The 21,163-nt window shown below is 39.9% G+C and overlaps 1 protein-coding gene across 1 annotated transcript; it reads left to right on the top strand.

Moving 5' to 3' along the window:
* Positions 1–676: 676 nt before the first annotated feature.
* Positions 677–19,433, top strand: elapor2a (endosome-lysosome associated apoptosis and autophagy regulator family member 2a). The gene is made up of 22 exons (XM_026176091.2): positions 677–1,500; positions 3,052–3,172; positions 4,498–4,687; positions 4,769–4,916; positions 7,053–7,142; positions 7,784–7,889; positions 7,992–8,144; positions 9,492–9,580; positions 9,689–9,869; positions 9,967–10,095; positions 10,790–10,880; positions 10,983–11,085; positions 11,172–11,309; positions 15,974–16,237; positions 16,325–16,498; positions 16,592–16,775; positions 17,039–17,135; positions 17,221–17,322; positions 17,420–17,546; positions 17,947–18,125; positions 18,440–18,608; positions 18,720–19,433. Exons 1-22 carry the CDS (start codon positions 1,405–1,407, stop codon positions 18,786–18,788), a joined length of 3,000 nt encoding a protein of 999 aa, XP_026031876.2. The 5' UTR covers positions 677–1,404; the 3' UTR covers positions 18,789–19,433.
* Positions 19,434–21,163: the final 1,730 nt, after the last annotated feature.

Here is a 21,163-nt window from a genome sequence, read left to right on the forward strand (position 1 = left end):
TTTAAACACAATGCTTTGCTTAGATGATTAAACTAATTTCAAATTTCTGTCCATTAAATAGAAAGTTAATAAGAAAACTGTTCAAAAAAAAGAAAAAAAAGAAAAAAAAGAGACGCATTGCATTTCTGTTACACCTACAGGCACAGAGTTGTTCTGTCAGGCTGCTCTTCCGTGTTTTTTAATGCGGTTTGGTGCTATGGGTGTAATGCACACCCTGACAAATTGAGCCAGGGTGTTATTATGAAACATGCATGAGCTTTTTTGTGTAAGGATGTAAACAGAAACATACAGGCTTAGAGGGACTTTATAGCCAAGATTAAAAACATGCAACCAAATTATATCCATTTCATTTTCAGGTTGATATTATTTGGAAGCTTTAGAAATCTTCTATCTGTTAGACCTTCAGTAGTAACCCGAGTCTGACAAACTCTACATGTGTTCAAAACCAAAAAAATGAGCACAAACCAGTTTTTCCATGTCAGACACATCAGCTGCAAGTGCTACACTTACTATGTTAGACTTTCAGAGTTGCACGCCGAACATTTATTTCCATAAATATCTCACTTCAGACACAAAATAAAAAAATATAAATTTGATTGTTATTGCACAGGCTGTAGATAACGTAACACAGCTAACCAGAGCCGTCCCCACAGTAATGTTGCAGAGCTTTGTTTCCCTCTGGTGGTCAGTTGTGTGCATGACTGTCACTAGTGTTTAATGCTCGCAAGATCATGAAAAAATCCTTTCAAAATGTTGTGTGCCCAAAAAATTGCTGCTCGTTTTCCTTTAGCCACCAGTATTATAATTAATATGCTACTAAACATTTCGCTATATTTTGTATATTTAAATATTTTTATGATAGCCAGCTTGTTTTTTAATTTTTTAAAAAAATTCTTTATTTATTTATTTATTTTTTTATGTAAGCAACACTTCAGGAGGACCAGGAGGTTAAAAGCATGAATCAAAGATGTGCAAAAGAAAGAAAATACAACGACAGCAACAGAAGGCAGCATTACTTCGCCTTCAAATTAAAGGAAAACTGGGGGCTTAACTTCTGCAGTGAACATTTATGCGTTCCTAAACACATCCATATCACAAAAATGACATCATACAAAATGATGCATTTCACTAAACACTACCATCACAAATCATCAACCGTACGCGCAAATCTTTATTTTGAAAACCTTAACCGGAAACCCTTTTTTTTTTTTATCCTACACTGCTTGAATCTGATGAGGCATCCCTGGAGCGCGCAGCGTAATTGCAGGTGGAAAGCCTGGGAAGCAAGAAGCGATATAAGCAGGTGTCAAGCCGGGTTCGGGTTCATGATACGTTCCGTTTTTCTCCTGGATTTCGGTTGTTTTTGTGTGTTTGTGTCCCCCCCGCCACCTTCGATGATCTACAATGCAGACCTCAGCTTGGCTCGTCGGTCGTTGCGCTCTCATCCTCTGCGCGCTCCAGCTGATGGACGGGGCGAAAGGACAGAAGCAGTGTACTGAGGTGAGGCTACAGTCAATCAGTCTGAGCTGTTTATCGCTATATCAAAATAACTGACTGTTTATACAGAAAAGAAAGAAAAGGCGAAAGGCTGCTGTGTCTGCGCACGCTTGAGCGAGTTATTAATCTAGTGATCGAACAGTAAACACGATTAAACATTGATGTCACATTTCCGGGTCGATTTACGGTGTAGGTTTGGAGTCCCACTTTATAATTTGCAGCATGTGTGAAGACGCACACCTCAGCACTGCTTTCTGTTTAAATAACGCGAACAACATGGAGGAGTATGAATCACTGTTCAGGTCTGGTGTTTGTTGAACTTCACCAGTCTGTGCTATTAAGTTATCAGTTTCCTGCATGAACTGGCTTTTCCTTCCCTTTGGTCTGGCACAGCTCAACACGTTCTGACACTAGGCTGGCAGCACAACACACACACACACACACACACACACACACACACACACACACACACACACACACACACACACACACACACACACACACACACACGAGGTGTCCCAAGATAGAGGAGCAACATTCCTCTAAGTCATTCTCTTTTTTCACACTGACAAAGAGATTACTGCGGGCCTCCAGTTTGTTCCTATATGGTGGTTAAATCATTGTGCAGCTTTAGCTCTTCTGGGGAGGGTGAGATTTACCAGAGCTGATGTTTACGCTGAAAGAAATTTATTCCGAAGAGGACTTTGCTGAATCATGGTGTGAGATGAATATTGAACAGCTGCCACATCAGTGATTGACCACAGCACTTATGGGAGTCGCAAGAGATAACGAGGGTTTAGTGTTGCACAGTTCACAATCCTGTATTTATTTTTTGTATCACTACAGCAGTAAAAACAGTTTGTGTATTAATATGCTTGATTTAGCCTCATTTCTTGTGACCTTTATCGGAAAGCGTCTCTGAGCTCTAACCTTAGACCCACTTAAAACCAGGGAAAAAAAATCACTCCACACACAACAGCCTGTATGTGCCGGGGTGTCAAAATCTGGTTTGGCTCAAGGAATAGCATTATGTAAACTGTCAGAAATTAGGCCACCCGCCTCTGTAGACACAAGATGAGGAGAAGTGGAATCAAGAACACTGGGCCAGTGCTTTTCACTCATGGGCCACAGATTAAAACAATTACATGCAATAATCGAATGTCTAAGTGAGCCTACTTGAAATGTTAAAAGCTGCTGGTAAAATGACTCAGCCTCTTTCACCAGCAGCCCACTGCTGCCATCTCCCCTACTCCTATCGCCATGGAGATGGTTTGTTGTGACCAGGGGCAGAAGAATGGTTTTAGCTTTAGAGATTACACTGTGACTGGCACTCATGTTTTTCAGCCAATAGCAGCTGGATTCTGTAGGAATTCATTGTTAGTAGCAAGCAGTCTGCTCTGATTTGCTGGTGATTCTTATCTGGAAGAGATGATTCTGTGCTTTAGTTTGGGTGGAGATGTTTGCTGACCTGCCTCTGGCCTATGTTTAGTCAGGTTTTATGTCCAAGCCTGCTATGTTGACTGACTTCTTATGTTTTGTGTGTCTCCCTGGCAGACTGATTACTACTTTGAGTACACGGAGTGTGACAGCACAGGATCTCGGTGGAGAGTGGCCATCCCACAGCACCCTGGGGCCTGTACTGGACTACCAGCGCCAGTGCGAGGCACAGAATGCAGTGAGTTAAGTGTGCGTGTGGAAAATGACTGAAGCTGATGTGTGTATGTCACCTTCTTATCAGTAGCTGGAACTTTCACCACCACAACCTGACTGAGTGTGTTTGGACGTCGACCAACCATAGAGTGAAGCTACAGGCCAATAACCTTGGAGCAAAAACAATGTTACGTAATATCTTTCTGTGCTTGCTACGAAACAAGGCACATAATTGATGGCACGTGTTGATGAAGGTTAGTGGTTGTTTAATGTGAAGTGAAAGGACAGGGAGATGTTAGTGTAGCTCCAAGAATGCACAGGTGCTCACTGACAAACATGTGTCCTTGAGGATGTTAACTCAAGCTCGTTTGGTGCTTTTTATTGGGCCATGTAACTAACCTTTCCAGTCGATGCTAATGTCTTTTTTTTTTCTTAAGTAAAAAAGTGAGTCATAGAGGGTGTTACTTTTTTCTTTTTGTAGTTTTTGTTTGACACTCTTATCATAATGGAGCCAAGATGACACCGTTTCATTACATGACGGAATGCTCATGTTGCTGGTCATACAAGTTTGGTCTTTATCATTCACCTGTACAGGTTTGCCCAGTGCTTTTATTCAACACCACCTCACTAATGGATCGAATCCAACAATAGGGTTCATGAATGCTTTCTTTTCTTTTACTGTTTTCAAACCTACATGTGTTATGTATGCATAAATTGTTTGGAAAAAGTTTATTTATTATTTTAATAATAATAGTGCCGTGAACTGGAATGCACTGAAGACTGAACTAACAAAATGCTTTCCATATCAGCACAGTTTCTCACCTTTTGTTATTTTAAACAATTTTTTGTTTCCTTCTTCCTCCTCAGACCACTATTTATATACACTTGTGTTCTCATAGGTTCGTCATCTAATTCTAACTCGCATATGATATTTCAGTGTCATTCACTGTATTGAAATGGAGCACACCGCCCACTTAATGAGCTTATCTGTCACCAGTTGTTATGTGTAACTATCAAAGTGCCTGCCAGAGCAAACTATTTTTAAATCTAGCCTTGAAGCAGTTGCATGCTCTCACATTTAGCATAGAGAAGCATCACAATGCCATTAGACGAGAACAGGTATGAGGAAGAACTGTCCTCATACCTGTTCTGGAGAAATGCAGAGACACAATGGCTCAGTGAGGGGAAAACAAGTACAAAGACGCTTTGTAACAGATGTAAGAATGAAGTTTGTCAATCACTGGGGTTACATTACATGTAATGGCTGATGCGACCATGCTTTTTGCTGTAGAATGTGAAGAAGGTTGGTAAATTCAAAAACTGTTTTCTTTCTTTCACTGTGTCCACTAGCCTTCTCATGTAAGGCTGGAGAGTTCCTGGAGATGTCAGCTCAGGAGTGCACTCAGTGTGCAGCAGGAAGCTACTCCCTCGGTAGCGGTATCCGCTTCGACCAATGGGATTACATGCCTATTGGATTTAGTAGCCTAGCAACCTCCCTGGAGAACAGCCTACCTGGTTATAACAGCCTCACCTGTAACAGGTAATTGAGTAAGACATTTAAAAAAGGGAAAAAGTTGGTAAAAAAATACTATGCTGGATTTATTTATTTTTTTTCTTGTAGCTCTTCCTGGGCTCCTCAGGGAAACTATCTGGAGTCCAACAGGGATGAATGCACAGTCTCTCTCATCTATGCTGTGCATCTGAAGAAACAAGGCTCAGTTAGCTTTGACTACCAGTATCCTGACAGTAACCTGCTATTTGAGTTCTTTGTGAGTATTCGTTGCCTTTCAGTGGAAACATCTGCCATCACTTCATTATTAACTGTACAGTGGGGCAAAAAAGTATTTAGTCAGCCACCGATTGTGCAAGTTCCCCCGCTTAAAATGATGACAGAGGTCAGTAATTTGCACCAGAGGTACACTTCAACTGTGAGAGACAGAATGTGAAAAAAAAAAATCCATGAATCCACATGGTAGGATTTGTAAAGAATTTATTCATAAATTAGAGTGGAAAATAAGTATTTGGTCAATAACAAAAATACAACTCAATACTTTGTAACATAACCTTTGTTGGCAATAACAGAGGTCAAACGTTTACTATAGGTCTTTACCAGGTTTGCACACACAGTAGCTGGTATTTTGGCCCATTCCTCCATGCAGATCTTCTCGAGAGCAGTGATGTTTTGGGGCTGTCGCCGAGCAACACGGACTTTCAATTCCCGCCACAGATTTTCTATGGGGTTGAGGTCTGGAGACTGGCTAGGCCACTCCAGGACTTTCAAATGCTTCTTACGGAGCCACTCCTTTGTTGCCCGGGCGGTGTGTTTTGGATCATTGTCATGTTGGAAGACCCAGCCTCGTTTCATCTTCAAAGTTCTCACAGATGGAAGGAGGTTTTGGCTCAAAATCTCACGATACATGGCCCCATTCATTCTGTCCTTAACACGGATCAGTCGTCCTGTCCCCTTGGCAGAAAAACAGCCCCATAGCATGATGTTTCCACCCCCATGCTTCACAGTAGGTATGGTGTTCTTGGGATGCAACTCAGTATTCCTCTTCCTCCAAACACGACGAGTTGAGTTTATACCAAAAAGTTCTACTTTGGTTTCATCTGACCACATGACATTCTCCCAATCCTCTGCTGTATCATCCATGTGCTCTCTGGCAAACTTCAGACGGGCCTGGACATGCACTGGCTTCAGCAGCGGAACACGTCTGGCACTGCGGGATTTGATTCCCTGCCGTTGTAGTGTGTTACTGATGGTGACCTTTGTTACTTTGGTCCCAGCTCTCTGCAGGTCATTCACCAGGTCCCCCCGTGTGGTTCTGGGATCTTTGCTCACCGTTCTCATGATCATTTTGACCCCACGGGATGAGATCTTGCGTGGAGCCCCAGATCGAGGGAGATTATCAGTGGTCTTGTATGTCTTCCATTTTCTGATGATTGCTCCCACAGTTGATTTTTTCACACCAAGCTGCTTGCCTATTGTAGATTCACTCTTCCCAGTCTGGTGCAGGTCTACAATACTTTTCCTGGTGTCCTTCGAAAGCTCTTTGGTCTTGGCCATGGCGGAGTTTGGAGTCTGACTGTTTGAGGCTGTGGACAGGTGTCTTTTATACAGATGATGAGTTCAAACAGGTGCCATTCATACAGGTAACGAGTGGGGGACAGAAAAGCTTCTTACAGAAGACGTTACAGGTCTGTGAGAGCCAGAGATTTTCCTTGTTTGAGGTGACCAAATACTTATTTTCCACCCTGATTTACGAATAAATTCTTTACAAATCCTACCATGTGGATTCATGGATTTTTTTTTTCACCTTCTGTCTCTCACAGTTGAAGTGTACTTCTGGTGCAAATTACTGACCTCTGTCATCATTTTAAGTGGGGGAACTTGCACAATCGGTGGCTGACTAAATACTTTTTTGCCCCACTGTAACTGTACAGTACTCTCTGTATATAGTAACCATTGTCCTTAATGTAAATATGTAAGAAAAATTGTGTATGTTTCTGTTCTGTGTCCTGTGTACTGTTTGTTTGTATATGTGTCTTTTTGGCTGCTGTTACAACCAAATTTCCCCTTGTGGGACAATTAAATGGATTATTCTATTCTATTCTATTCTATTCTATTATTATTGCTTGTATATACATCTATCAATGCTATTTTATTTGTAAGAAGCCTGCAAGAGCTAATTAAAAAGTACTATAGATTGTGCTCAAGCTAAAGCATAGTTACATAGTTTTCTTACAGTTAATTCTAGTACTTTTTTTTTGTATTTTCCCCTGTCCACTTATCAGTGTAGTGATGCGGTGTGTATGCATGAACATATAAACCATGCACAATGTTGTAACTGAAAATTAGTGTGGAAAAAAAGGGGGGAGGTTTTGATCTGCTTGTGTGTGTTTAGATCCAGAATGACCAGTGTCAAGAAATGGATCAGTCTGATGACAAGAAGTGGCTCAAGCTCACCAAGCATGGCGAATGGGCAACTCATACGGTAAATGTCTCACAGAGCACGACGACAAGTAGACAGAAAGGGCAGGTTTTTAGCCTCGTTCTCCCAAATCAAATGTATTGTGTAACATCCACAGAGCGGATAGAAGCAGGAAGCGTGTACACAGAAAGGAGCTGGCATCATTTTATATTGTCTCCAGTAATTTTCCACTCATGCTGTAAATGAGCTTCTGCACGTACATATTTTGGTTTCTGCATTGTGAATTAAAATGTACAATTAAATGTAATATATGGATCTTCTTGAGATAGGTTTCTAGTGGTGGTACTGCTCCTTGCTTCTTCTCGCAGGTTAGATTAGATTTGTTTGGTTCAAGAAAATTGTTCTGCTATTTTAATTCCTTAATAAGAAAAAAAAAAATGAATTTACTTACGTGGCATTATATGCCATGAAAACAAAACAATCTGTATAAAGTTACTGTTGTCCTGCATACTTTGCAGTTTATGTTTTCTGAACTTGTGCTGTTAAGCTTTATACTTCATGGTTAGATGGCTATAGAGTTACAGCTTAGCTGCTGCAATTAAGCTGATCGCATATAATGACCTTTCTTAATTTTCAGATAGAATATTATATTAATTATTAATATTTAATCCCAAGCTGATGATGCATTGATATGTGTATTCTAGGTGAACCTGAAATCTGGCACCAACATCCTTTACTGGAGGACTGGTGGTGTTACGATGGGAAAAAAAGTGGTGAATCCTGCACTGCTGAAAAATATTCATATTGAGGGTTGGTGGTTACTTTTGCTTTTTTCTTTTTCTCTTTATAAAAAATGACAACAAAATAGATCAAACAGTTACTTCTTCTTTCTATCTTTTCTGCTCCGCTCAGGTGTTGCCTACACATCAGAGTGTTTTCCGTGTAAGCCGGGATCTTTCAGTCGAGTCCCTGGCTCCTCCTCATGTGAACCCTGTCCTCGGGACACCTATTCTGGCCATGGTGCCAGTTCCTGCACTCCCTGTAACACCAGCACTCAGTATGCAGGTATGAATAAAAAGCTAGATTTGCCATTTCAAATCTGTTTTGAATCCTAATTGCTATCACTGCTTTTTAGAGAAGAACATCTAAAGGATATAGATAGAGCTTGTCCTATTTTTATGTCACAGTTGTCAAACTTTAGAAAAAGAAACACAGTGAGCCCGTGTGATCGCAAGGGAATAGCAGGTTTTGGCAACTGGGGCAGCAAAAGTAATGCTTGATCATTATGTTAGTATATTTGCTAACATATGTAATATGATAGGAAGGCAGCCAATGCACTAGAATCTTGAATTAGAAGTTTAGATTATTATTATTTTTTTTCCCCAGGGGGTTTGAACGAGGACTTTTCAGTTAAAGTACTGTGGTTATTTTATTTGTATGATGTATCTTGTAACATACTTTTACATACTGCTACATAATGTTAACATACTTTTTGAAAATGTATTTAGTTGGATCTTTCTACTCAAGTGATTTAAAAAAATGTATTCACTTATTTTTAAAATTGGCCTGTACCATATTAAATAGGCACATCTCAGGATAAATATTAAGGACTGCCAATAAGTTGCACTCCTTTGGATTATGAACTAAATATGAGACAACCTACTCCTTGCCTGGGACAATGATTGGCCATTTCTTGTAGATGCACTGTTGACCGATATGTATTTTGATGTTATTTTTTAATATTTTTTATTTGAGCTGTACTAGGTGATGTGTTTTATGAAGACCAAAAGGCAAAACCAGCTGATATGGCAATACAACTCTTCTTTGTACTTCAAACGAGTTGTTCAGACTGTTTAACCATCTAATGAAATTTAAGTTTTAAGATGAAAGAACAGACAATTCCACAGTTTTTACTGAGGCACACTCTGCCTTGATAAAGAATCATATAATGCATTTAATTAATTTTCTGTTTAGTAAAGTAATTTAAAAGTCACTGGATACAGCTAGATACGGTAGAGGATTAGGGCCACCGGGGGAAAAAAAAAGTTTTCTTTTTCTTTTTTTCCAGAATTCTGAAAAAAAATAATTCTAAGGAAAAAGTCAAAATTCTGAGCTTAACCTCAGAATTCTTTCTTTTGTCTCAGACTTCTGGAAAAGAAGAAAAAAATCACATGCCCACTTTTTTTCCCCAGTGGCCCTAGTCCTCTTTCCTAGCTAGATCATCCAGGGAATAAACATATTTTATTTAGTACATATTTTGCGACTGTTGCTTTGCTAGTGTTGTATCCATATAAAAGGAAATGGGGGTGGGGGGGATCGATTCTGCTTAAAATTGCTCCTGTTTTTAAATAATTATATTTGCTTTATATCTCCTATGCTAATATTAATATAATGTATCCCCACTTTTCCTAGCTGAGGGATCTGGCTCATGTAAGGACAGACCTCCCTGTTCCATGAAGGATTATTTCCAGATCCACACAGCTTGTGACCAAGAGCGCAAGGTGAGAGAAAAGAGGCTACCTCTTTACTAAAGAGCCTGTTGAGACTCGCTCTATAATCACAGTTTGTCCTTTTTATTCCAACTCACACCTTTTTTTATCTGATTTCAGACACAGGTCATATTTAAGTGGGTTGAACCTAAGATCTGTCTTGAGAATGTGACTGGAGCTGTGACATTGCCTCCAAGTGGAGAACGAGAGCCCTGCCCCCCCTGTAACCCTGGTTTCTATAACAATGACACGGCCACATGCTCACCATGTCCACCTGGGACCTTTTCCGATGGCATGAAACGTACTGAAAACTTTCTATCTTACAGTCCTCATTTGTCTTCCACTTACCTTTTGTTTCATGCGGTTTCCCAATTGTGTTTTTCACTGTTTGTCCCCAGCATGTCAGCAGTGTCCTGCAGGCTCTGAGCCCACCTTGGGTTATGAGTACAAATGGTGGAATGTTCTTCCTTCTAACATGAAGACTTCCTGTTTTAATGTCGGCAATTCCAAGTGTGACAGTATGAATGGTAGGTGTTTATGGCAAGACATGCCCACTTTTGCTCTTTCCCTCAATTCTGGTCTATTTTGTCACTGTATTGTGTGATGACTCCAATGAAGTGAATCAAAAAGCATGGCAAATATTTGGCTACCATTAGCAACACGCACTAACCGCAACACTGACACCAAGGCCCCCCCCCCCACCCCCAACGACAACAATGATGCCAACAGCTCTTCCTTCTCCTCCAACAAACTAGTTAATTGTGCTCATGGGGAGGAGGTGGGACGGTTTATCTTTATTTTAAGCAAATACACCAGAGTTCATGCAGTTTTCTAAATGTCTATACATTATTATACTTTATTTATTTATTTATTTAAGATAAGATAAGATAACCTTTATTAGTCCCACACGTGGGAAATTTGTTTTGTCACAGCAGGAAGTGGACAGTGCAAAAGTTATGAGGCAAAAATTAGAATACAATAAGAATAAATACAGTACACAACTGTACAGAATAGAATAAAATAAAATACTATATACAGTAGAATAAAATAAAATAAATATACAATAAGATAAAAATAGAATACAAATACTATATACAACTGAGTAAAAATACAACGATGACAGAAAGGATTATTGCACTTAGTATTATTGCATATGTATGGATGTGTGTGCTTGATCAGTTATTTATTTATTTATTTATTTATTTATTTATTTATTTTCAGGTTGGGAGGTTGCAGGTAATCACATCCAGGCTGGAGCCGGAAGCTCTGATAATGATTACCTCATCCTCAACCTCCATGTTCCTGGATTCAAGTAAGGATAGTAGCTTTGAGTTTTTTAGCCTCCATCACTTTTGCCACTGAGCTATTTCTTTCAGCTGTGACTAATTCCCTTCTTCTGTTTATTTGCCATCAGGCTTCCTACTTCAGTGTCGAGTCATTCAGGGGAAGAATTTGGTCGCATTACATTTGAATTTGAAACTTCTTGCACAGCTGACTGTGAGCTCTACTTCATGATGGTGAGAAGAGTTACTGACATGATTGCTGCTCTGAAAAATGTTACCATAGATTTTCAAACCAGAAATTTGTCTAATGAATCTTTTAGGATGTAAACAGGAAGAGTACAAAAATAGTGGAGTCTTGGGAGAAAAACAAAACAAGGCAAACCTACACACACATCATGACAAAGAATGCTTCAGTTTCCTACACATGGGCCTTCCAGAGGACTAACCAAGCTTCAGATGTGAGTAAAGTACACAATTACACACAGATATGAACTAATTTAAACTACATTCACTTCAAAGCTGTCAGTGAACGATGTTCATTAATACTTTCCACCCATCCATCCATTTCCTTCCACTTATCCGGGGCTGGGTCATTAGGGCAGCAACCTAAGTAGAGACACCCAGACAGACCTCCCTCTCCCTGGCCACCTCCTCCAGCTTGTCTGGGGGAACACAAAGGTGTTCCCAGGCCAAATGAGAGATATAATCTCTCAAGCTTGGCCTGGGTCTGCAACGCAGCATCCTCCCAGTGGGTTATGCCTGGAACACATCACCCTGGAGACCCCAGCAGGCATCCTTGTCAGATCACCTCAATTGGCTCCTTTCGATGTGGAGGAGTAGCAGCTCTACTCTGAGCCTCTCCCAGATGGCCAAACTCCTCACTTTATCTCCAAGGGAGAGGCCAGCCACACTTCAGAGGAGGCCCATTTCCGTCACTTGTATCCACGATCTCGTTTTTTGGTCACTACTCAAAGGTCGTGAGCATAGCTGAGGGTAGGGACGTAGACCGGGAAATTGAGAGCTTAGCTTTTAAGTGCAGGTCTCTCTTCACTACAACAGACCGGTACAGCATTCGCATCACTGGCGCTGCAGCACCAATCTGTCTGTCAATCTCCTACTCCCCTCTTCCCTCGCTTGTGAACAAGACCCCAAGATACTGACCCAAGGCACTCCACTTGGGGCAGGAACTCGTCCCTAACCTGGTTTAGTATGGACATGGCACCCTTTTCTGGCTGAGGACCATGGCCTCAGACTTGGAGGTGGTGATTCTCATCCTGCTGCTGGAGGCCACCGCCTGATGAAGTTAATGGAGCCACATCTGCGAAAGGCAGAGATGAGATTCTGAGACCACCCAAGTTGAAGCTTTCTGTCACTTGGCCTAGAAATTCTGCCCATTTAAATTATAAATTGAATCTGTAACAAACGGCAACCCTGGTTTATTTATTTGTTTATTTATAAGGAACCCCATTAGCTTCCACAACAGTGGTTGCTAGTCTTCCTGGGGCCCAAACCATCAAATACCACCAAATAAAATGTTACACAATGAGTTGGATGCAAATTGTCCACATAATTTGGCTCTTAGATCCACAATAAGGTTTTACAATTCTGAAAATGTAAACATGTGAATATTAAAAATTATATAAAAAAGCAAAAAAACCAAAACAAAACACTCAAACAAAATACACAATTTCCATTACAAGTGACATTACCCTCTACAATTTTTACAAATAAATTAAAAACTGCCTAAATAGGCTTTTAGGTGATTTTTAAAATTATGAATAGAAGCCAATTCTCTAATTGCATAAGGGAACTTATTCCACTGAAAAGATGCTCTAAATATAACAGAGTTTTTCAAAAAGTTACTTTTAACTCGAGGAGTTACTAAATTGTGGTTACGGTAGTTGAGAATCGTGTAGCATGATTATGTATTTCATCTGGATACTGCAACTGAGCATAAAAAAAGTGTGGTGTGTTTACCAGTATTGCTTTCTTTAAAAATACAAGTAATCCATAGTATAATTTAGCTTGTACAGAAAGCCAAGAAAGTTTATCGTGCATTTTATCAATACTTGTATAATATGAACACCTTAACACTAATCTGGCCGCCCTATTTTGGACTAACTGAAGTCTGTTCAGATCTGTCTTATTAGTTGCTGACCAAATGATTGAGCAGTACTCTAGATGAGATAATACTAGTGCATTAATGACATCTTTCATAATTGAAGAAGTGATATAAAAAGAGCATTTCCTAGCTATAGCTATGCCCCGTCCCATTTTCTTAATAACAGAGTTGATGTGCTGAGACCATGAAAGGTGGTGGTTTATGGTAACACCAAGTAATTTAATCTGGGTGACCTGTTCTAATACCAATCCAGCTATGGAAAGATTTAGTTGTGGGCTGTTGACTAAGCGTCCTCTACTTCCTATTAACATGGATTTGGATTTAGACACGTTTAAAATCATGTTGTTTTTACTTATCCAATCAAACACGTTCAGCAAATCTAGTTGTAATACGCTTGTCAATTCAGAGTGGCTACTGGCTGAATAAAACATGGTGGAATCATCAGCATACATTACAAGATGAGATTTATCCGGGACGTACGGCAAATCATTTGTAAAGACTGAGTAGAGAAGTGGACCGAGGCAGCTGCCTTGGGGTAGACCACAGTTCATTTCACAGCCCTCCGAGAAATAACCATTATAATAAACCTTTTGCCTTCTTCCAGACAAATAACTTTCCATCCAGCACAAAGCAGCTGGTGAAAATCCATAACATTTTAGTTTATCTATCAAAAGATCATGATTTATCAAATCAAATGCAGCACTAAAATCCAAAAATACCACCCCGGCCAAATTCCCATTATCTAGATATTTGTACCAGTTATCTGTCATGTGAATGAGAGCTGAACTGGTGGAATAACCAGGTTTGTAGGCATGTTGAAACTGGGTGAGTAACTGATTTTCTGTTAGGTAATGTTGAATTTGTTCATAGACAATCCTCTCCATAATTTTACTTAGAACGGGGAGTAGACTAATAGGTCTGCTATTGACACCATTAAAAACGTCATTCTTGTTTTTAGGAATGGGAATTATTTTCGATTCTTTCCACTGCAATGGAAATAAGCTGCATGCCAAAGATCTATTAAATATGTGACATATAGGAAGGGACACAAACTTGGCTGCAACTTTGAGCAGTTTACTGTCTATGTTATCAGAGCCGGAGGATGTATCGTCAGGAAGTGATATCAATAAGCGCTCTACCATCTCCGCATTCACTGCCTCAAACTTAAATTGGCATTGCTTATTATTCATGATAACATCCTGTATAAGACGACGTGATAAGGTGGGATCGCCTCTGCTCATATTAGATTTTAAATTTGTTATTTTATTGCTGTAATAATTCGCAAAATAATTGGCTATGTCCTTAGCTTTACTTATAAACGTACCACCCGTGTAGATGTGAGACATCACCGGAGCAAGATCTCTACCCATTATATTATTTAAAACTTTTTGCTGTCCTTATTGGCCTCCTTGAGCTTAAGTTGATAATATTCTTTCTTCTTGCGCCTATTCAATTTAGTTACTTGATTTCTTAACTCGCGATATCGTGCCCACTCTTGTGGACTGACAGACTTATGTGCTTTTGCTTTTGCTATATCCCTTTCTGACATTGCAACCTTAAGTTCATTATCTAACCAAGGTGCGTAGTTCTTTTTAACAGTAAATCTTTTTAAGGGGGCATGTTTGTCAGCCAGGTAGCAAAAGTTTTCAATAAACATAGATAATGCCATATCAGGGTCACTCTCGAGGCAGATGTCAGTCCAGTGAATTTCTTTTACGTCATTAATATACTTATCTGCATTGAAATTTTTGTATGATCTATGAAAAATAATCTTGTGCAGTTTTCAGTGGTTTCATTTTCTTGGTCAAACCTACGCGACCCGGGTGGGAATGGTGATCATCTGAGACAGGCAACAAGCCGACGCTGATGAACTTATCTTTTTCCTTAAAGGACAAGAAGGAGCTGACCAATTGATATTAAAGTCTCCTAATAAGAACATGTCTTTGTTTTCCTCAGTTACTTTTTCCCTGGTAGAGTCCAACACCCACTGGGAAGCCTGACTTATTACAGGCTATGCAGACCAAGCTCTTGCAATGGTGGCAAAAGGATCAACTGGCTCAAAGCAACGGGCCAGACACCCCATACTCCTGAAACACCTCCCACAGAACTCTCCGAGGCACATGGTCAGATGCTTTCTCCAAGTCCACAAAACACATGTAGATTGGTTGGGCAACCTCCCATGCACCCCCAAATATCCTCAAAAGGGTAAAGAGGTGGTCCAGTGTTCAGCGACCGGGACAAAAACCGCATTGTTGCTCCTGTGTCCAAAGTTCAGTCTTTGTACAACACCCAGAGCCTTTAGGAACCTCATCCACTCCAGGGGCTATCCCACCAAAGAGTTGATGGTGATAGAGTCATCTATCACCAGGGGTGACCCCACCCCTGGTGATAGATGACTCGCCCCCCTCCTCCCCAGACTCTGCTTCCTCTATGGAAGATCCCACAGTCCCACCTGAGCCAACTCACCACCAGGTGGTGATCAGCTGTCAGCTCAGCACCTCTCTTCACCCAAGTGTCTAGTACATACAGCTGCAGATCTGATGATACAGTTACAAAATCGATCACTGACGTGTGGGCTAGGGTGTCCTTTAAAATTATAAATATATTTATATATTATTAATTAGAGTTATATATAAATATATAACTCTAATTTAATTTACCTCAAATATTTTAGTTATCTCATATAATTGCAAACCTTATTACATATCATAAAGTGCAAAACTGTAAAAGAATAGCAGTAACCTTTGCTTCTTGCTTTTTGTTTTAAACTGTCTTTGGTTGCTGTTGTTGTCGTTGTGTTGTAATTTGTGCAATAGCTAATAAAATCTGAAATGACTGAGTTCTTGAGGTCAGACCACTTTAGGCACACCAAGTACTCCCTTCTTTTTGGTTCTAAAGATAAATTCTGAAGTGTCACTCAGTGTCTTGCACAATATATCAACACTGGAGATTTTATTTCATGTCATCTAGCTGATGTGTATTTATCTCTCTCTACCTAAGGTACGACAGTATGTCAAAGATGTGGCGCGAATCTACTCCATCACTGTGAGTAACGCGGTGGACGGAGTGTCCTCTAGCTGTCGGGTTTGTGCCCTCGGTGCACAACCGTCCAGCTCTGCGTGTGTGCCGTGCCCACCTGGGCATTACATAGACGCAAGTACGAGCCAGTGCACAGAGTGTCCACCTAACACATACCTGATGCCTCACGCTGCACCAGGCCCTGATGCCTGCAAATCCTGTGGACCTTCCAGCAAAAGTGACAAGGTTTGTTGCTATGATTGAGAAAGAATTTAAGAAAATTCTTGTTATCAGTAAGGCGGTACACCAGATACCTGTGTATTTGTTTTCCAGGAGCACAGCTTATGCTATAGTGACTGTCACTTCACCTACACAGAAGGCAATGCCACTCTGACTTTTGACTTCAGCTCACTTGGGCCAGTGGGGTCACTGATGAATGGCCCAAGCTTTACCTCAAAAGGAACCAAGTACTTCCATCACTTCAATATCAGTATCTGTGGAGGAAAGGTGTGCAAAGATGAAAATGCGCAGAAAATCCTGCAATTTTAAATGTGTTGTGCACAAATTGAATGTCATTGCAATTTTCTCTTTTTCTTTAAGGGTCAGTTGGCAGTATGTACAGACAATGTAACAGACCTATCCATCACTGACTCCCAGAGAGAAAAGGAAGGGCCCAATGCCATCACGACCTTCATCTGTCAATCAACAATAATCCCAGCTAGTGGACGAGGATTCCACACAGCCCTCTCCTCGCAGTCCATTAACCTGGCTGACACATTTGTTGGTTAGTGAGCATCAAACACAGACGGTGGCAGTGAAGAGAATTGAATTTAGGTTTACTTTTTTATGCCTCTATTTTTATTTTAAAAGAATAAAATAATATGTGATAATAAGTAAAAGGTCCTTTTTTGTGGGGATCATTACTCGTATAATATAAAAGGTCTTTTTTGCTTGTCTTTAAATGTTAAACTCCTGTCATAGAAAAGATTAAAGACAAATTAAAAGTAGACATATTATTAAGTAATACATTTCTATAAATATTAACAGGGACAACTGTGGATAACAACCTTGAAGGAATAAGTGTAACACCAGATCTGTTTCCCAAGACCTCCAAGAAAGTTCCTGATGTCAACTTTTACTACAGGTGCCTATCATTACAGGCATTATTTATAGAGTGGGGAAAAAATCACTGCTTTAAGCTTCTTGCTTTCTGTGCTTTTTGGTGTAAGGTCTTTGGAGACAACTTCATCTTGCGAGTCGGGTCGGAGCGTGGTGGTGACACTTCGCTGTAACCCAGACAAGAGCACTACGGGGGAGCTCTCAGTACCCAGGTCTTTCTCATCAACGTCTCTCTAATTTTCATGTGTTTGTCACTGTTCTGTGCTGTGGTCCAGCTTACTGAACAAATTGTGCCTTTGGCTATTTCAGTCAGTGTCCTGCTGGAACGTGTGATGGTTGCACCTTTCAATTCTTATGGGAGAGCTCAGGGGCTTGTCCTACATGCACAGAAAGAGACTACCATCAGATAGAGGGAGTCTGCAAGGGAGGAAATCAGGTGTGTGTGTGGACATATACTTGTCTATGAGTACTGGATTTTTCTTAAAGGCATGTTTAATGTGAATTAAAACAGACTGTGTACTGCAGCTTTCATTTGAAGTGGTTTATATTCACCTCCGATTTTAAAATTCTTATCCAATTTTATAGCCAGCCAAGCAACCAAACGGGTTATAATTCCACAACCGTTCATGGTAACAAGCCTAAAGGTTGTTAGCATCCAAAATATCCATGTATGTAGAAAAATCCCACAAAGCTTAAAGTCAGCACTATAACAGTCTTTGTTTCACTTAAAATGCAGGTTGCTGGAATGAAGACAAACCTATTGAACACTTCAAATTTCATATTTACACTTACTAGTGTATGCGCTGTCCCATTCATGTGTGTATATCCACCCTTAGGACTTGCTGTATGTGTGGAATGAACCAAAGCTGTGCATGGGTGGTGTGCCCTTGCCTGCTAAGAAAACACAGACCTGTGAGGGCATTGAGTTCTGGATCCAGCTTGGTGCAGGACTGGGAGCTTTCACTGCAGTGTTGCTCGTTTCCCTGACCTGCTATTTCTGGAAGAAGAACAAACGGTATCTTTAGCCTCTTGTTCTTTAACTTCTCACATCATTATTTAATTACATGTTTTCTCATTTTCCCCTTAATTCCCCTTAATATTCTCCCCTTCTCCCTTTCTCACCTTCTTCCTCATCACTGCTGTAAGATTTTAGCTTCACATGTTTTGTTTTCTTTCCTTAACTTTGTCTCTTCTTCTCCATTATTACCAAATCCCATCTCTTGCCATTCTGTCTCTGTAACATCACAGTATTTATGTGAAGATTCTTCGTCTTCTTCTTCTTCTTGTAAATTTCTGCAGTATTGATTCTGTCACTTGTCTCTGTGCAAGGTTGGAGTATAAGTACTCCCGGCTGGTGATGTCTGCTAATAAGGAATGTGAAATGCCAGTGGCTGACAGCTGTGCTGTGATGGAGGGGGAGAATGAGGCAGACATGGAGGATGAAGTTGTATACACAAAACCTTCTCTACTTGGAAAACTCAAAGCCATAGCATCCAAGGTGAGAGACACAGTATCACTATACTTTTAAAACCACAAAGTTCCACAGTGGTAAAAAAACAAACAAACTATATAGTGTTGCAAAATAATTCTCTTTTCGTTTTCATTTTAGAGAAATGGAGATAACTATGAAAATGTGCAGCTAAATTCGGCTCATTCCAAAACATTGGTGTGGAGCTAGAGTGGAAGAACCGTGAAGGGGGCTGAGGGGAGAAATCAGACCTTCAAGAGACTTTTCCCACTTTGTGACCCCTATCTAACTATCCCCTTTATAAGCTTTGATACCTGGAACACCAACTGTTTGTATGTGCACACACATATAGACATAACATCAGAGCCATGCTCAAACGAGTCACACTAACCTGGTGGCCTTAAAGCTTGGTACGATGGAGCTGTCCAGTTAAAGACTGTAAAGCAGGTGTGTGGCTGACACTTCCTGATAGCTGTCTGATTCTAATTTATTTCAGGAAAAAATTGATAGAAGAGCTCAGGGTAAGACAAAGACCTATTTAAGATGTCCTGTTTTGCTATTTTTTCTCTCTTCAGTTTGCGTATCGTCCAATATTTCGTTGATACCTGTGGTATAGTTCATCTTCAGGAAAGCTATGATTTGCCTTTCCATATCCCACAGATGTTTACACAGATGGTTTATTCTTTTCATGTACAATCATTACCTTCTCATGTTTTTGTTGTTTTTTTTTTTATTTGAAATTATATAATGAAGAGAACTACTGATCAGTTGAAATTTGAATTTGCCATATTCTGTTTGGGTTGTGGTGTGGACTGTCCATGTACTTCAAATAAATCATGATGTATTTATGTATAATCTGACTCAGTCTGATTATCTTATTAAAAAGCTGCTGAAAAATTAAGCAATAAATACATTTGACTTAAGGTTAAGTCAAATGTATTTGTTCAATACTATTTAGACTCAAGGTACTTTTGCATGCTTTGCAGACTGAAAAGAGGAATACAAAGAGACATTTAAAACATCTGTAAACATATGTATACAAGCTTGCACAAACAGTCATTATTAAAATATGAAGACATTTCACAGATGTCCAGTTATATAGATCTGGTGCACTTGCTTCTATTTTAATGGGATTGTCACCAAAAATTCAAGTTGTTTCTAATACGGCCTTAGTAAAAGCTATGTCAAATCGTCATTAACACTATGGGGCATCCATAAAAAATGGAACTGGCAAACAAAAATGTAACTCGTGAAGAAATATGCACTCATCAACCACTTTGTTAGGGGATCCTATTGTTAAGATGACCTGCTGAAGTTCAAACTGAGCATTAGAATAAAGAAAAGAGATCTAAGTGACTTTGAATGTGGCGTGGTTGTTGGTACCTGACGGACTGGGCTGGTTCACACACAACCATCCTCGAGGTTTACATTTCCCCACAGAGGCAGTGCTTTGTGGGGAAATGCCTTGTTGATGTCAGAGAAGAATGGCCAGACTACTTTGACCTGATAGGATAATGAGAGTAACTCAAATAACTACTTGTTAAAACCAAGATACGTAGACGAGCACCTCTGAATGCACAACATGTCACAGCTTAGAACAGATACGCTGCAGTAGCAGAAGGCCACATCAGATGTCACTGTTTTCTTTATCATGACAGTGAGTTCAACATACTCATTTGGCCTCCACAGTTACCAGATCTAAATCCAATAGAGCACCTTTGAGTTTTGTGCAACGCCAGATGCAGGAGATCATTCTACATCACAGTGGTGATGTGTTTCAAATAAGATCATTTTGAATTTGATGGGATCAACATATCTCCAAAAAACTTGGGACAGGGTGATGTCCCCATTTCATTTAACAGCAGCTTGTAATTGTGAGCAAAGGAGACCATGTGCTGGAATTTTTTGGGAGAGGTGATAATGGACTCAATAGCTGCTCACCAGTCCTGGGTCTTATTTGTATTTTTGGTTTTCTGGTGTGAGAAATATTTGACCAATGTTATCCTAAAAAATAATTTCAAATTTAAAACAATCTAACCACAAATGGTGATTTCCACATTTTCTCAGTCCAGTATAAATGAGCCTTGACCCAGAGAAGACGTGTGTTTCTGGATTATGTTTGCAGTGATTTCCAGAAGTGTTCTCAAGCAGTGATTTCCATTATAGAATCATATTTGTCTGTTAATGCAGAGCTACCTGATGGCCCAAAGATCATGAGCAATCAATACTTATTTTTGGCCTTTTGCCTTGCCCAACAAGATTTTTCTGGATTCTATGAATCTTTTGATGCACTGAAGATAATGAGTTATTGAACATCTTACATTAAGGAAAATTATTATGAAATTGTTCCACAATTTGTAGATGCAGATTGGTGAACATCTGCCGAGCTAAGATGCTTTTTTTTTTTTTAAAACAAAAAATACAGAATATGTTACTCACCTGTTGCACAATTAATTTTGCACAATTGCAAAATGTTCCTCCAGATATTTCTCTTTAGTACTACTTATGTTTCCAGCCTTTTGCTCTTGAAATGTGTGGCTGCTATCAATTTCAAACTAAGCAAATATTGTTCATAAAATGGTAAA

Source organism: Astatotilapia calliptera, chromosome 7 (genome assembly GCF_964374335.1).
Source record: "Astatotilapia calliptera chromosome 7, fAstCal68.1, whole genome shotgun sequence".
NCBI classification, from domain to species: Eukaryota; Metazoa; Chordata; class Actinopteri; order Cichliformes; family Cichlidae; genus Astatotilapia; species Astatotilapia calliptera.

What these genes read in the sequence shown, in the direction of transcription:
- elapor2a (XM_026176091.2), top strand. Translation starts at nt 1,405, where the DNA reads ATGCAGACCTCAGCTTGGCTCGTCGGTCGTTGCGCTCTCATCCTCTGC. An exon ending in CACCAGCACTCAGTATGCAG is followed by an intron (nt 8,145 to 9,491) that starts GTATGAATAAAA and finishes CACTTTTCCTAG; the next exon opens with CTGAGGGATCTGGCTCATGT. An exon ending in CTCCATGTTCCTGGATTCAA is followed by an intron (nt 10,881 to 10,982) that starts GTAAGGATAGTA and finishes ATTTGCCATCAG; the next exon opens with GCTTCCTACTTCAGTGTCGA.